Source organism: Procambarus clarkii, chromosome 4 (assembly GCF_040958095.1).
Source record: "Procambarus clarkii isolate CNS0578487 chromosome 4, FALCON_Pclarkii_2.0, whole genome shotgun sequence".
Classification (NCBI taxonomy): Eukaryota; Metazoa; Arthropoda; class Malacostraca; order Decapoda; family Cambaridae; genus Procambarus; species Procambarus clarkii.
Window position 1 is genome coordinate 39,502,988 of NC_091153.1, and position 18,484 is coordinate 39,521,471.

The 18,484-nt window shown below is 40.3% G+C and overlaps 1 protein-coding gene across 1 annotated transcript in view; it reads left to right on the forward strand.

Annotated features, from left to right (window-relative positions):
• The window catches only part of Taf9 (TBP-associated factor 9), an 81,876-nt gene that overhangs the window by 36,044 nt on the left and 27,348 nt on the right, over window positions 1–18,484 (forward strand). The window contains exon 2 of the mRNA XM_045732914.2: window positions 17,920–18,059. Within this exon, the coding sequence (XP_045588870.1) occupies window positions 17,920–18,059 (140 nt within the window). The remainder of the gene's footprint in view (window positions 1–17,919; window positions 18,060–18,484) is intronic.

Genomic DNA, 18,484 nt, shown 5'->3' on the forward strand with positions numbered 1-18,484 from the left:
AGCAGCAAGAGGCAGCTGAGGATATTTCTTCAGAGGAGGATGAGGCATTAGAGAATGTCACTTCCTCAACAATTAGAATGTGGGAAGAAATGCAAACTTTTATTGAAACGACTCGCCCAGAGAAAGCTGTAGTAGATCGTTGCATTAATCTTTTCAATGACGATGTGATGCCTCACTACAGACAACTGTTGCAAAGAAGGAAAAAACAGTTTTCAGTGGAATGTTTCCTTGTGAGAAAATCAAGCAGTGAGCCACAACCAGGTCCTAGTGGTATGTAGGCAAAACGTGCCAGAGTGCACTTCAGAGAAGTGCACTGCCTGATGTTACAATGGTAGGGGACTCCCCTTCCAAACAGTAATACTTCTCCTACCCCCCCCCCCCTCCTCACCATCTTCCATATGCCAACAGTAGTCATCAGTAAGGGTAAGTGAACATGCTTGAACATAGCTTGAACATGCTTTTGTAGTGAAGATTTGGATGAATTAGGTATAAAATTTACTTTGAAGTGAAATTTTTGGGGAGTCAGGTACGGATTAATTCATTTCCCATTATTTCTTATGGATAAATTCCCTTCGGTTTACAAATTTTCGGGGATACGAACCGTCTCCAGGAATGAATTAAATTTGTAAACCAAGGTACCCTTGTATTTCAATTCTTCCTTTGTGGTCTGACAATAAAGGTCTGATGAACTTTTCGGGTTACGAGCCCAATTTCTTTGGAAAATTGGAATCGGGTTACAAGCTTTGCCTCGGGAAACGAGTTTGTTGATACGTGTATAGCCGACCTAGTGCATGGTGGCATGGTGATTGCGCCTCAGTTTACCAGTGACTCCCGCCTAGTGACAATTGTGCCAGAATTCTTTGTAAAGAATTTCAGTGTTTTTCAGACTTTTGGGTATTTGAACATAAAAGTAATTATTATATATCTTGCCATGGGTCCCAAGAAAGTCAGTGGTAAGGTTCAACCTAAGAAAATAGTTGCGAGTAGAGGCAGTAAAGGATGTCCCGTCCTCGTTAAGAAAATGTGTGAAGTATGGGAAGACCTGCAAAGTTTTGTTGAAAAAACTCGCTCAGATAAAGTTGTAGCAGACCTTTGCTTTGACCTTATAAATGACAATGTGATGTCTTACTACTGACAAGTGTTAAAATGTAGGGAAAAACAAATGTCTTTACACAGATTCTTAGTAAGACAAGCAAGCAGTGAGCCAGAAGCAGGTCCTAGTGGTATGCAGGCAAAACGTGCCAGAGAGTGTATCCCAGAGAAGTCATCACTGCCAAATGTTATAATGGAAGGGGATTCCCCTTCCAAACACTAACACCTCTCCTCCTCACCGTCTTCCATATGCCAACAAGAATCATCAGTAAAGGTAAGTACTAACTTGGACATACTTAAGTACAGTGGTACTGTACCTCGGGTTATGAGCCCGATCTGTTTGGAAAATTTGAATCGGGATACGAGTTTGTTGATACGCGTATGGCCGACCTAGTGCATGGTGGCACGGCGATCACGTCTCAGTTTAACAGTGCCTCGCACCCAGTGACTATCCCACTTAAATTCTTCACAAGAATTTACAGTTTTTTGTCGGAATTTTGGCCATTTTGAGCATAAAAGTTGTTATATATCTATCTCGCCATGAGTCTCAAGAAAGCCAGTGGTAAGGTTCAAGGCAAGAAATCAAGAGGCAACTGAGGATATTTCTTCAGAGGAGGATGAGGCAGTCGAGAATGTCCCTTCCTCAACAATTAGGAAGGGGTGTAAGATGTGGGAAGAAATGCAAACTTTTATTGAAAGGACTCGCCAAGAGAAAGCTGTAGTAGCCCGTTGCATTAATCTTTTCAACGACAATGTGATGCCTCACTACAGACAAGTGTTGCAAAGAAGGGAAAAACAATCTTCACTGGATTGTTTCGTTGTGAGAAAATCAAGCAGTGAGCCACAAGCAAGACCTAGTGGTATGCAGGCAAAACGTGCCAGAGAGTGCACTCCAGAAAAATCTTCACTACCTGATGTTGCAATGGAAGGGGACTCCCCTTCCAAACAGTAACACCTCTCCTCTTTCCCCCTCCTCACCATCTTCCATACGCCAACAGTAGTCATCAGTAAGGGTAAGTAATAACTTGAACATACTTTTGTAGTGTAGATTTAGGTGAATTAGGTATAAAATTTACTTCAAAGTGAAGTTTTTGGGGAGTCGGGAACGGATTAATTCATTTCTCATTATTTCTTATGGGGAAATTCGCTTCGGTTTATGAATTTTCGGGTTACGAACTGTCTTCAGGAACGGATTAAATTCGTAAGATGAGGTACCACTGTATATAATTTACTGTATATCCTGTATATTTCTGTATATTTACTGTGTATTTACTGTATACTTACTGTGTATTTCCTGTACATTTACTTATACAGTGGTACCTTGCATAACGAATTTAATCCGTTCCATGTTCGTCATGTAAAACGGACATCATACAAAACGAGTGTCCCCCATGTAACCAGTGTGATGCACTGTGTTTATTGTGAAATTCCCCCAGTGTGCATGACATCAAATGTTCCCCAAAATATCATTTTTCTTTGCAAAATGATAAATTACCGTCCCTGAACATGTCTATGTAAAAATAATTACCAAATTCCACTTGCTTTGGCTGTGAGGGCGTGGACAAGGTGCGCTGTGACGTCATCAGGGCCTGGTCGCCTGTGTGTGAAGCTCCCAGACACGGTCGCCCAGGCCATTCAAGCACCGCGTGTGGCCACAAATATATTTTCAAATATTTTTTCTATGCATTTCCAATGCGGTTTTATTTGTTTCTTTTATCGTATATGATGCATATTTGTGACCTTTACAATATGTATACAGTAGAATGTTCATAATTTTCCATGGAACTGTGATACATGTGTCAGTAATGTGTCCACAATAAATGTTTATTGTCACAATATTACGTGGTAAAAATTCACTAAAATTACAATATGTACAGTTTCACATACTATTTACACAGTAACACACTGTATTACACACTCAGTACTTTGGAGGTGCGTAATAGTCAACGAAGTAGTCCATGGTACACAGCGCGACTTTGCTCTCCTTGCACCAGCTACAGATAGATTTTCGTTTCCTGTTTCTTCATTCTGTGTACTTGCAAATAACGCACTCGCGTGCACCCTTGGCTTTAGTACTTGTAGGTGGTATGTAGCCAAGCTTGTAAAGCATAAGGTAGTATTGAAAAGATTATAGGAAAAGCTCAATTTGTAAGGTAGTCTTGAAAAGATCGCTTTGTAAGGTCCCACACAGGAAGAGATTCAGCTAGCCTCAAAGAGTGTCCATCAGTCAGGAAGAGATTCAGCTAGCCTCAAAGAGTGTCCATCAGTCAGGAAGAGATTCAGCTAGCCTCAAAGAGTGTCCATCAGTCAGGAAGAGATTCAGGTATTCTTGAAAATATCAATGAACACCACCACCATGGAAGCCGCTAACACTGTTCATCTATGCTACTTGTATCAGATGCATCATCACTGAACGCAGAAAATGATTCATCTATGTATCATCTATATAAATTTGAGATGGCAAGGGTGGGGCTCAGAGCTACAACTGGATACGCTCGCTGTATCATCCTCATAGGTGCTGTATCACTGGCATCCGACCGTTGTGTTAAGCCTTTATTGCGCCTAGCTTCACCAATGTTATGACCTTTATGTTCTTCAAACAATAGGGTCTGAATTGCACCAACTGAGCGCAGTCTTTCAACAAAGTGTGGCATAGGTGTTTGAGAGCCAGAGGCACGTGTGCTACGAATGGTTGCTCACGCAGTACTAACCCAGCCAGCAACCCTTGTCTTTCATATTCGTTATAACAAAAGGTTCGTTCAGTGTTTGTTGGGTAGGCTGCTCCATTATGACAATGTTTCTTTGTTTCAAATGTGTTCCATTTATTTTGTATTTGTCACTTACATCTCAATAATGGAGCAGCCTACCCGACAAACACTGAATGAACCTTTATGGCATTTGTCCATTTTTCAAATTGTTTCAACAGTTCTTTTATTTTTGTTTTTTTTTTTCTTATTTAACCCTTAAAGTGCACATCACTTCATATGAAGTGTAAATCGTTTTACCAGTCAACTGCGCTTCACTTCATATGAAGTGTATGGGTACCGCGCACGATTTGAATGGCCCGCGGTGTAGCTGGGGGTCCCATACGCTGCCCAGGGGCTCTAGTAAACAGCGGCCATTTTGAAAAAAATCCAGCTCACGATCCGATGGCATGGGAGGCCTCAGTTTAGCGAGAGACACCATGGCGAGCGCACGGTCAAACGCCTCACAGGCACGCACCACTCAGTCCCTCACCCCAGAGCAAATAGCCCACGAATTATTCTCTGAAGGTGAAGAAAGTGTGTTTGACGATTCAGACAACGATGAGGATTATACACAGTTGTCGGGTGATAGTAGCAGCAGCAGTGAAAGTGAGAATGACCGCCATGCCATAGCGAGGCCTATACGCTCTCCCATGCCTCCTCGCCCATTTTCTACCCCAATTCTACCACGACCTCACAGTTCCTGTGGATATTTTCTGTTTGAGGGTAACGAGTCAGAGGGAGGTGACTCCTTTTCTGGGTTTAGTGACTCAGATCAAAGTTTTATTGAGCCTGTGGCTGGTACCAGTGGTGTAACTGGGCGAGAAATTGTCGCGTCAGCAGCATCTCGCCCGGCCAACGCATGGCACCACATGAGGGACCAAGACCCTCGTGTTCACGTGCACCCACCTCACGTGCACGTAGCCGCCGTGCTTCTCGCAGACGGTATTCAGCTCCTGGTCGCCGGTATGCATCGCTTCCTCGCCGTCTTTCCTCTGCATCTCGCAGGACGCCTGGTGTACTTGAGTGGAGTGATGGTGACGATTTTATTCCTAATATTCCTCACTTTGACGATAAAGATGTAGGGATTACAAACCTTTTCCCTAATCAAGGTGAGGACATGGCTGAGATGGAATATTTTACAGCATTCTATGATGAACCACTCATGGAATACATTGTACACCAAACGAACCTGCATGCTGCTTACCTGATTGAGAGGGAAATCACAGAATTTTCACGACTGCAGCGTTGGAAAAATACCACAGTGGCGGAAATGTATGTAATTACCTAAGTGTAATTACCTAAGTGTAGTTACAGGATGAGAGCTACGCTCGTGGTGTCCCGTCTTCCCAGCACTCTTTGTCATATAACGCTTTGAAACTACTGACGGTCTTGGCCTCCACCACCTTCTCACTTAACTTGTTCCAACCGTCTACCACTCTATTTGCGAAGGTGAATTTTCTTATATTTCTTCGGCATCTGTGTTTAGCTAGTTTAAATCTATGACCTCTTGTTCTTGAAATTCCAGGTCTCAGGAAGTCTTCCCTGTCGATTTTATCAATTCCTGTTACTATTTTGTATGTAGTGATCATATCACCTCTTTTTCTTCTGTCTTCTAGTTTTGGCATATTTAATGCTTCTAACCTCTCCTCGTAGCTCTTGCCCTTCAGTTCTGGGAGCCACTTAGTAGCATGTCTTTGCACCTTTTCCAGTTTGTTGATGTGCTTCTTAAGATATGGGCACCACACAACAGCTGCATATTCTAGCTTTGGCCTAACAAAAGTCATGAACAACTTCTTTAGTATATCGCCATCCATGTATTTAAATGCAATTCTGAAGTTAGAAAGCATAGCATAGGCTCTTTGCACAATATTCTTTATGTGGTCCTCAGGTGATAGTTTTCTATCTAGAACCACTCCTAGATCTCTTTCTTTATCAGAATTCTTTAAAGATTTCTCACATAATATATAGGTTGTGTGGGGTCTATGTTCTCCTATTCCACATTCCATAACATGACATTTATTAACATTAAATTCCATTTGCCAAGTGGTGCTCCATATACTTATTTTGTCCAGGTCTTCTTGAAGGGCATGACAGTCATCTAAATTCCTTATCCTTCCTATTATCTTAGCATCATCAGCAAACATGTTCATATAATTCTGTATACCAACTGGTAGATCATTTATGTACACAATAAACATCACTGGTGCAAGAACTGAACCCTGTGGTACTCCACTTGTGACATTTCTCCATTCCGATACATTGCCTCTGATTACTGCCCTCATTTTTCTATCAGTCAGAAAATTTTTCATCCATGATAGAAGCTTACCTGTCACCCCTCCAATATTTTCCAGTTTCCAGAACAACCTCTTATGTGGAACTCTGTCGAAAGCCTTTTTTAGGTCCAGATAGATGCAGTCAACCCAACCATCTCTTTCCTGTAATATCTCTGTGGCTCGATCATAGAAACTGAGTAAATTCGATACACAGGATCTTCCAGATCGAAAACCATACTGTCTGTCTGATATTATATCATTTCTCTCTAGGTGTTCTACCCATTTAATTTTGATTAGTTTTTCCAATACTTTCACTATTACACTTGTCAATGATACAGGTCTATAATTGAGGGGGTCTTCCCTGCTGCCACTTTTGTAGATTGGAACTATGTTAGCCTGTTTCCACCCGTCTGCTACGATTCCTGTACACAGGGATGCCTGAAAGATCAGGTGAAGTGGAATGCTGAGCTCAGATGCACATTCTCTCAGAACCCATGGTGAAACGCCATCTGGGCCAGCTGCTTTGTTCTTACCGAGCTCCTTGAGCATATTTTCCACTTCGTCTCTAGACACCTCTATGTGTTCTATGTTGTTCTCTGGAATTCTTATTGTATCTGGTTCCCTAAAGATTTCATTTTGTACAAACACACTTTGGAACTTTTCGTTTAGTGTTTCACACATTTCCTTTTCATCTTCCGTGAATCTATTTCCCATTTTCAACCTCTGAATATTATCCTTTACCTGCAATTTGTTGTTTATGAATTTATAGAATAGACCTGGTTCTGTTTTACATTTGTCCGCAATCCCTTTTTCAAAATTTCTTTCTGCCTCTCTCCTCACTGCCGTGTAGTTGTTTCTCGCATCTTTGTATCGCTGGTATGTTTGGGGGTTCGGCCTCTTCCTGTATTGATTCCATTTTTGTGTCTTTCGGTCTCTAGCCCTCTCGCAATTTCTATTGAACCAATCCTGTTTCCTAGTTCTGCATCTCTGTTTTGGTATAAATTTTTTTGTGCCTTTATCATATATTTCACAAAACTTGCCATACATCTCATTCACTTCCTTGCCTAGCATCAAGTCTGTCCAATTATACTCACTAAAAAAATTTCTAAGGTCACCATAATGTCCTCTCCTGAAGTCTGGTTTTTCAACTGCTTCAACCTCCTTATTTTCTTCCAGCTTATAACGCATTGCATACTTTATTCCCAAAAAGACATGGTCACTTTTACCCAAGGGAGGAAGGTACTGAATGTCAAATATCTCTTCCTCCTTCCTGGTAAATATCAAATCTAGCATGGAGGGAACGTCTCCTTCCCTCATCCTCGTAGCTTGTTTAACATGTTGATACAAGAATGTTTCCAGGATGAGGTGTGGTATCCCATTATGTGCTGTCGACTGCTTCAATGACTACCACAGTCTAGAAATCTTCTAAGTGTGCTTCAAAGTGTGTATAGCGTGTGCGAGTGTGTAAATATGTAAACATATAAGCAGATAGCGTGTGCGTGTGTGTAAATATATACAAATATAAGCAGAACATACAATATAATAGACTGTAATGACATATTATATTGCCGTAATTGAAAACATTTGTGTGCGCCTGTGTATACTCAAATATGCAACAATTATTGATACAAAATATGTTCAAACAGTATTTGAAACACAATTAGTGAAAAAAAATTAGATAAAATGCGCTTAGACATTGTAAATAAATAGCGCGAAAATATATTTGTGGCAACTCTGGCTGTTTGAGGACCGCGCACAACACCTCCCAGGCATGTGTACTGCATGAGCGAACATGCAGATTGTGACATCATCACCTACCTTCTCGGCTCTATTGCAACAAAAGTAAGTACAATAGAATTTTTTTTTTATTTTTCCCGTGATCAGTGAACAGAACTTAACAGATTAGCAAAAAAAAAAAATTTTTTTTTTGTTCAAAATGACATGCGCCTGTGGGGATGGCAGGATATTAGACCCCGAGCATGTTAAGGGTTAAGAAACATGGAGCAGCGGACCTATAGACCACCGAACAAACCTTTTTGACATTTGTACTGGTTTTCAAAATATTTCATTTTTTTTATTATTTACATTTTTTGTATGTAAGAAACATGGAGCAGCCTACCTGCCAACCACCGAACGAACCTTTTGCTATAAGACAAATGAAAAATAAATATTGAACACATTTGAAGAATGGAAAATGTCATAATGGTTTATTCAGTGTATGTTAGGTAGGCTTCTCCATTATTGAGACGTAAATGACAAATACAAAACATATGGAACACATTTGAAACAAAGAAATATTGTTATAATGGAGCAGCTTACCTGCCGAACACCGAACGAACATTTTTGACATTTGTTGTATATCAGACATTTCACTTCTTTTTTGCTACAAAAATGTCAATGCTTTGCAACATCTCAGCAGTCACCCTTTTATATCCCAGCATCATTAGCATCTTTAAACAAGAACAACATAATTTATGTGCATCGTCGGAGGCGTCTAAGAATGTGCAAGAAGCAGCGCGACCTCACCATGTGGTGTTGACGTTACTCAAACCAGCATTCGTCATACGGGAGGATTTGACGCCGATCGGGCCGTTCGTTACCCAAAATGTTCGTCTTTTGGGGCGATCGTTATGCAAGGTACCACTGTATTTACTTATATTACTTAAACCTTTTTACACTTGTATAGAACAATGGCGCCTCGATTAACGAGTTTAATCCGTTCTGGCACCGAGCTCGTCATGTGGAAAACTCATCTTTAGAAACAAATTTCCACATGTAAAATAATGGAAATACTGTCTCCACTCGATCATCCGGACTATATGGGAAGGACCCCCAGCCGGATTATCACATTTTTCGGATAATGGTACTTTTCACCTACGAGTCCAAAAGTGACAATTTCCAACTATTTTTATACTACAAACAACATAATTTGAATTGCCTTGCCACATACAATTATTAAATATTCAACTAGAAACCTCAACTTACCTTGTTGGTGTTCGTCTTCTTGATTGATGCCACACATCTTGAAGTTAAAAGTTCTTAACAATTTCCGTAACCTATACTAACACAACACTAAAATTAACACTTAAAATTACTGTACAGTTCATTTAAGCTAAGTTAGTTTTGACTGCCAGCTGCTGAAGCCTCACTGGTTGAGGGCATTTGGGTTGCCTGTGAGGCCTCACTTGTTGAAGGCGCTTGCTTGCACCTCACTTGTTGAAGCGCTAGCATGCCCTCACTTGTTGAAGGCGCTTGGCTTGCCTGTGACGCCTCACTTGTTAAAGGCGCTTGCTTGCGCCTCACTTGTTGAAAGCGCTTGGCTTACCTGTGGCGCGTCACTTGTTGAAAGCGCTTGGCTTGCCTATAATGCCTCACTTGTTGAAGGAGCTTGGCTTGCCTGTGGCGCCTCACTTGTTGAAGGCGCTTGGCTGCCTGTGACGCCTCACTGTTTGAACAACACGTAACTTGTCTTTAATTGCTAGGACAATCTTCTTCCTCTTAACACTTCCAGAACGATTGATGCTGCTACCAGACATATTCTTGGCCAAAAATGTTCAAAATTACTATGAAAATTAAGAAAGTTATTTAAAAAAATATTTCACTAATGGCACAACACTGTGAGGCCGCACTGGTTGAGGTGTATAACTGTGACTTGTCTTTTATTGTTAGGACAACTTTCTTCCTCTTAACACCTCCAGAACGATTGATGCTGCTACCAGACATAGTCTTGGCCAAAAATGTTCAAAGTTACTATGAAAATAAAAAAGTTATTTAAAAAAATATTTCACTAATGGCGCAGCACTGTGTATAACACGAGGGACGGACGCACATGGGTTGACCAGTGTTGGACGGGTCCACTTGGGATGGGGCAGCTATAGCGCTTTACGTAGGCCGCCAGGAGGAAAAAAATTCACAATATTTTTGAAGGAAACTTCAGCCTGTGCACAATGCTTTTAGGAAACTTATTTATTTGTTATTACATAATTACTAGTAGTTATTTCATTTGTTTTTGGCTATGATTAATTGTTCTAAAATTAATGGTAATTCCTGTACCCAGGTGGTCCCTCCTGACGCACCCCTCCCACCCTCCCAACACCACCCACCCACCCCACCCCCCTCCTCCACCATGTGTCTAGAGCCACAGACGGGATTAATACGGTATGGCCGTATTTTCATCCAGCCAAACCAGCTTTTATCCGGTTCCTGTGGCCATTTTGGCCGGATATTGTGATAACTTTATCTGATCACGATTTTGGCCGTATAAGGGCGTTTTCCGGATGTTTGAATCCCGGATAATCGCGGGGTTACAGTAAAATTAATCCGTTCCACCACCGCAAAACATCAATATGATATTCGATTATTTAAACAGTGGAGCAGTCTACCTGACATACACTGAACAAACATTTGTGACATTTGTCCGTTTTACAAATTTGTTCACTTTTTTTATATTTTTTCCTTTTTTTTATAGCAAAAGGTTCATCCAATGTATGTCAGGTAGGCTGCTCTTATGTTTCTTAAAACAAAAAATGAAAAAATTTGAAAAAAGAACAAATGTCTAAAAGGTTTGTTCAGTGTTTGTCAGGTAGGATGCTCCATTATGACAATCTTTCTTTGTTTCAAATGTATTCAATTTGTTTTGTATTTTTCATTTATTTATTAATAATGGAGCAGCCTACCTGACACACACTGAACGAACCTTTATGACATTTGTTCTTTTTTCAAATTTTTTCATTTTTTTATTCTACAAAAAAATTCAAATCTTTGCAATATCACAGCAGTCACCGCTTTACATTCCAGCATCATTAGCATCTTTAATTATTGGCATCATTTATTTGCATCGTCGGAGGTGTCCGAGAATGTGTGAGAATCAGCGGGAATGCTAGGAAACACCACATGGTTTTCTCGTTAACGTTGCGGAAGCTCGTCAATCGAGACAAATTTTCGGCGAGTGGCTCGCTCGTTACTCGAAATGCTCGTAGATAGAGCTGCTCGTCACTTGAGGTTCCACTGTACTGTACTTACTTTCTTTAAGCCTAAATCTTATAATTGAACATAGCACACATTTTGCCTGAAATATATAAAGGTAATCACTCATTTGCTATTGATAAAAGTTGAGTGGCTCCACGGAAACTTATCAGTCTCTGTGGTGTAGTGGTAAGACACTCGCCTGGCATTCCGCGAGCGCTTTGTCATGGGTTTTGTATCCTGGTCGGGGAGGATTTACTGGGCGCAAATTCTTAACTGTAGCCTCTGTTTAACTCAACAGTAAAATGGGTACTTGGTTGTAAAAATGATTCTTCGCGGCGGGGGTCGTATTCCAGGGATCTGCCTGAAACATTACGCGTACTAGTGGCTGTACAAGAATGTAACAACTCTTGTATATATCTAACAAAAAAAAAAAAGTATGGCCGCCCAGCATGTTTACCCACTGGATGGTGATGTTGCCAGATATGGCCCTCATTTTTTTATTACTAAGGCCCTAGGAAAATCCTGAGGGACTCAGGATTTTTTTCAAAATTAGGAATTGTTACTGGAGGCCTGGGGAAGCAACTGGGAGACCCATATGTGTGCAAGACTTTTTAAATCTTAGGCAGTTCCCTACTACTTAATATGATGAGATGCACAGTCAAAGCATATTTAGGCAACCCATCATATGATGTGATGCGAAGCCGAAGGGCTAAACACCAAACGAACCAGCTCTGGTGCATCCAGTTGGACACACAACCTAGACTGCTGCAACTAGCAAAACAAACACTCAGAGGTCGCTGCTTGATAGATCCTAACCTCATCAAGAGTGTTGGAAAGAAGAGCTTCATGGAAAGGTTCAACCCCCTACAGAACTCAGGTTCAAAGGTGACATTGACCTAATAGCATGGCAGAGCCAGAAAGTGACTTTCGCCCTGTGACGTGGATGACAACCTCCAAACTCACATGAAGTGAGAGCAGGTTTAGTGGCCATGAGACCACTATACCTATAGGAGCTTTTCAGGGCCTGGAGGGTAAACCAAGCAGGTTCACACGGCTGTGAAGCCTGACCTTGGAATGGGGTACACAAACCACCAGTGCACCCCACCAGCTGACATTGTTTCCAACCGGGGAAAAGACAGTGGCTATGAACCCTTGACTTACCCAAGGTAAGGGCTACCTTCAGCAAGAAGGACTTCTAAGGGTGTGAACCTTGAACGCAAAATTAAATTGCGACTACAGGAGAATAGGCAGGTACGTAAAAGGGAAGATCGACCTTTGAGGATCACCCTAAACGGTGCCAAACAGATGGAAGAAGTACTAAGGAATGCTAGAAAATTGCAAAGTGATGAGGATGGGAAAGGGTGGTCGTTAAGACGAGATCTTTCAAAAGAAGATAGAGAGAAGCTGAAACTGAACCTCGCCGAGGCAAAACATTTAAATGAGAGCAGGAATGAAGAAGAAATAAATTCTTTTTTCTACAAAGTGATAGGGGTAGGCAAACCAGTAAAGTGGTACATAAAGGCAAACCAACAAAATCAATAGAGAGAGGGGGAGTGAAGAATAAGGAGAGGGGGAACAAGTTCCTGAAGATTGCATACACCAACATAGATGGAGTGAGATCGAAGATACTGGAGTTAAGTGATATAATACAGCTGCAGACACCAGACATTGTTGCACTCATGGAGACAAAACTTGAAGATGTAATTTTAAATGAGGTCATATTCCCAAGGGGCTACTCAATTTGGAGACGGGACAGAAAAATTAGGAAAGGCGGTGGCGTTGCTGTGCTGGTAAAAGAACACCTAAAGATGAATGAAATAATGACTGCCAATCCACAAGAAGTTGACATAATAGCACTAGAGATCTGCCATGAGGATGATAAACTAATGATAATAAATGCATATAGTCCACCGCCAAGCAGCACATGGTCAAAGGAGGAGCTAGATAGTAAACGTGAAGGTCTTATAACAATAATGAGAGAGATTATAGCGAGAGCGGATAACGATAGATCACGACTGTTGATAGTCGGTGACTTCAACTTGAAATCCATAGACTGGGAAGCATATGAAGCTAAAACAGAAGATTTTTGGACCTGTAAATTTGTAGACCTCATCCTGGAAACATTCTTGTATCAACATGTTAAACAAGCTACGAGGATGAGGGAAGGGGATGTTCCCTCCATGCTAGATTTGATATTTACCAGGAAGGAGGAAGAGATATTTGACATTCAGTACCTTCCTCCCTTGGGTAAAAGTGACCATGTCTTTTTGGGAATAAAGTATGCAATGCTTTATAAGCTGGAAGAAAATAAGGAGGTTGAAGCAGTTGAAAAACCAGACTTTAGGAGAGGACATTATGGTGACCTTAGAAATTTTTTTAGTGAGTATAATTGGACAGACTTAATGCTAGGCAAGGAAGTGAATGAGATGTATGTCAAGTTTTGTGAAATATATGATAAAGGCACAAAAAAATTTATACCAAAACAGAGATGCAGAACTAGGAAACAGGATTGGTTCAATAGAAATTGCGAGAGAGCTAGAGACCAAAAGACACAAAAATGGAATCAATACAGGAAGAGGCCGAACCCCCAAACATACCAGCGATACAAAGATGCGAGAAACAACTACACGGCAGTGAGGAGAGAGGCAGAAAGAAATTTTGAAAAAGGGATTGCAGACAAATGTAAAACAGAACCAGGTCTATTCTATAAATTCATAAACAACAAATTGCAGGTAAAGGATAATATTCAGAGGTTGGAAATGGGAAATAGATTCACGGAAAATGAAAAGGAAATGTGTGAAACACTAAACAAAAAGTTCCAAAGTGTGTTTGTACAAAATGAAATCTTTAGGGAACCAGATACAATAAGAATTCCAGAGAACAACATAGAGCACATAGAGGTGTCTAGAGACGAAGTGGAAAAAATGCTCAAGGAGCTCGGTAAGAACAAAGCAGCTGGCCCAGATGGCGTTTCACCATGGGTTCTGAGAGAATGTGCATCTGAGCTCAGCATTCCACTTCAACTGATCTTTCAGGCATCCCTGTGTACAGGAATCGTAGCAGACGTGTGGAAACAGGCTAACATAGTTCCAATCTACAAAAGTGGCAGCAGGGAAGACCCCCTCAATTATAGACCTGTATCATTGACAAGTGTAATAGTGAAAGTACTGTATTGGAAAAACTAATCAAAACTAAATGGGTAGAACACCTGGAAAGAAATGATATAATATCAGACAGACAGTATGGTTTTTGATCTGGAAGATCCTGTGTATCGAATTTACTCTGTTTCTATGATCGAGCCACAGAGATTTTACAGGCAAGAGATGATTGTGACTGCATCTATCTGGACCTAAAAAAGGCTTTCAACAGAGTTCCACATAAGAGGTTGTTCTGGAAACTGGGAAATATTGGAGGGGTGACAGGTAAGCTTCTAACATGGATGAAAAATTTTCTGACTGATAGAAAAATGAGGGCAGTGAATGAGGGCAATGTATCGGACTGGAGAAATGTCACAAGTGGAGTACCACAGGGTTCAGTTCTTGCACCAGTGATGTTTATTGTCTACATAAATGATCTACCAGTTGGTATACAGAATTATATGAACATGTTTGCTGATGATGCTAAGATAATAGGAAGGACAAGAAGCTTAGATGATTGTCATGCCCTTCAAGATGACCTGGACAAAATAAGTATATGGAGCACCACTTGGCAAATGGAATTTAATGTTAATAAATGCCATGTTATGGAATGTGGAATAGGAGAACATAGACCCCACACAACCTATATATTATGTGAGAAATCTTTAAAGAATTCTGATAAAGAAAGAGATCTAGGGGTGGTTCTAGATAGAAAACTATCACCTGAGGACCACATAAAGAATATTGTGCGAGAAGCCTATGCCACGCTTTCTAACTTCAGAATTGCTTTTAAATACATGGATGGAGATATACTAAAGAAATTGTTCATGACTTTTGTTAGGCCAAAGCTAGAATATGCAGCGATTGTGTGGTGCCCATATCTTAAGAAGCACATCAACAAACTGGAAAAGGTGCAAAGACACGCTACTAAGTGGCTCCCAGAACTGAAGGGCAAGAGCTATGAGGAGAGGTTAGAGGCATTAAATATGCCAAAACTAGAAGGCAGAAGAAAAAGAGGTGATATGATCACTACATACAAAATAGTAACAGGAATTGATAAAATTGATAGGGAAGATTTCCTGAGACCTGGAACTTTAAGAACAAGAGGTCATAGATTTAAACTAGCTAAACACAGATGCTGAAGAAATATAAGAAAATTCACTTTCGCAAACAGAGTGGTAGACGATTGGAACAAGTTACGTGAGAAGGTGGTGGAGGCCAAGACCGTCAGTAGTTTCAAAGCGTTATATGACAAAGAGTGCTGGGAAGATGGGACACCACGAGCATAGCTCTCATCCTGTAACTACACTTAGGTAATTACGCACAGACACACACACACACACACAGGGGCCTGGTAACCTGGTGGATAGCGCGCAGGACTCATAATTATGTGGCGCAGGTTCGATTCCTGCACCAGGTAGAAACAAATGGGCAAAGTTTCTTTCACCCTGAATGCCCCTGTTACCTAGCAGTAAATAGGTACCTGGGAGTTAGTCAGTTGTCACGGGCTGCTTCCTGGGGTGTGTGTGTGTGTGGTGTGGGGGAAAAAAATAGTAGTAAACAGTTGATTGACAGTTGAGAGGCGGGCTGAAAAAGCAAAGCTCAACCCCTGCAAACACAACTAGGTGAATACACACACACACACACACACACACATACACACACACACGCACGCACGCACGCACGCACGCATGCGGTTCACACCCTTAATTCAATTAAGAGTGTGATTATTTAATTGATTAATTAAGTTTAATTAAGATTAATTAAGATTAAGTTGATTAATTAATTAACCAATTAATTTAATTAAGTGAACACAATTTCACACATACAAATGTGTGAAAATTTGGGACGACCGCCGGAGTCCTAACGGTCTCCTAGTCCAGCCCATAGACATATGGATAATCTTCCTTTAGTGCTGGGTAGACAGGACACCATGAGTGTAGCTCTCATCCTGTAACTACACTTAGGTAATTACACATACATACATATACATACAGTACATACATATACATACATAACAACAAATTGCAGGTAAAGGATAATATCCAGAAGTTGAATATGAGAAACAGATTCATGGAAAATGAAAAGGAAATGTGTGAAACATTAAACGAAAAGTTCCAAAGTGTGTTTATACAAAAATGAAATCATCAGAGAACCAGACACAATAAGAATTCCAGAGAACAACATAGAGCATATAGAGGTGTCTAGAGGTGAAGTGGAAAATATGCTAAAGGAGCTCAGTAAGAACAAAGCAGTTGGCCCAGATGGAGTTTCACCATGGGTTCTGAGAGAATGTGCATCTAAGCTCAGCATTCCACTTCAACTGATCTTTCAGGCATCCCTGTGTACAGGAGTTGTAGCAGATGTGTGGAAAAAGGCTAACAGTTCCAATCTACAAAAGTGGCAGCAGGGAAGACCCCTTCAAATATAGACCTGTATCATTGACAAGTGTAATAGTGAAAATAATGGAAAAAATAATAAAAACTAAATGGGTAGATCACCTGGAGAGAAATGATGTAAAATCAGGCAGACAGTATGGTTTCCAATCTGGAAGATCCTGTGTATCGAATTTACTCAGTTTCTATGATCGAGCCACAGAGATTTTACAGGCAAGAGATGATTGTGACTGCATCTATCTGGACCTAAAAAAGGCTTTCAACAGAGTTCCGCATAAGAGGTTGTTCTGGAAAATGGAAAATATTAGAGGGGTGACAGGTAAGCTTCTAACATGGATGAAAAATTTTCTGACTGATAGAAAAATGAGGGCAGTGATCAGAGGCAATGTATCGGACTGGAGAAATGTCACAAGTGGAGTACCACAGGGTTCAGTTCATGCACCGGTAATGTTCATTGTCTACATAAATGATCTAACAGTTGGTATACAGAATTATATGAACATGTTTGCTGATGATGCTAAAATAATAAGAAGGATAAGAAACTTAGATGATTGTCATGCCCTTCAAGAAGACCTGGACAAAATAAGTATATGGAACACCACTTGGCACATGGAATTTAATGTGAATAAATGCCATGTTATGGAATGTTAATTACACTTCGGTAATTACACACACAAGGGCAGCACAAGGGATCACCTAGGGAAAGAAACCCTCCAGAAAATAACAAATTATGGTTTTGGAGGTGTATGCAGTAGTTGAGTGGAGTAAGATTATAACGTTAGATGTGCAGTTTGCTAACTCATAGTGCTGGGGTGACAACTCGAATTATCAAGTTTTGATACAGTATTTATGTTCATGAAAGTATTTATTAGCTAACGTAATTCACATTCATTACCCCCTAGCCTGTGCGGTCATTACTCCAAGCTTGTGCATTCATTGTCCCATCTTATGCATTAATTTTCTTTGGCCTGTGCTACCCCCAGCTGGTTCATTCTTTATCATGGTAGGATATGCAAAGTAGACCCATTGGAAAGCAGAGATACAGCAGGCACGCTGAGAGAGAACGGATTGTGCATACAATACCTCCGGCCTATTCATTTATAAGCAGTGGCCTTGTGCATTCCTTGCCCTTGGCCTGTGTTGAATTGTGCAGCCTTGCCTTTGAACCATATCTAGTTACAGTAATTTTAAAGATTATTGAATATGATGCTGGTAAATGATGACAGTAAGAAAGGTTATTGATGCCTTGGAGCAAAGGTTATATTAATCCTTAGCACAGGTTTATATTTTACTTAAATTCTTTCAGGATATGTGTCACAAATCTTGGATGATGCAAGAGTTTATGCCAATTATGCAAAAAAGATAAAGACCATTGAAATGGATGATGTAAAATTAGCTGTCCACATGCAGATGGAGAAGTCCTTCACAACACCACCACCAAGAGATGTAAGGTCACTGCACCCTTTTTTTATATATATTATACAGTATATTTAATTTGATTGGTGTGTCATACCTGAAGTTCAGATTTTGACATTCTATTACATGCTTATTTAATCATTTGCCAGGAAAATGGCAAGTGCACATATAATGTCTTCTTGTGACTTTAGAAGTGGGCCACATCAATTTTTAATAACATATAATTTAGCATTGTCTTAATTGGTTATGAAATTATTTAGATAAATAAATAACTTCTTAAAGTGTTATACAAATTTTTGTAGAAAGATAATTTGAATGTGAACACTAGCTTTTAATAAGTTAATATATTTTTAATAAAACTAATAGAAAATTTGACTCCTGCACTGTGCAACTGTTTTTGGGAGAGCCCTTTGTGGCTCCCTCAAGCTTTCTCATGGAGATGCTTCCCAACTAAT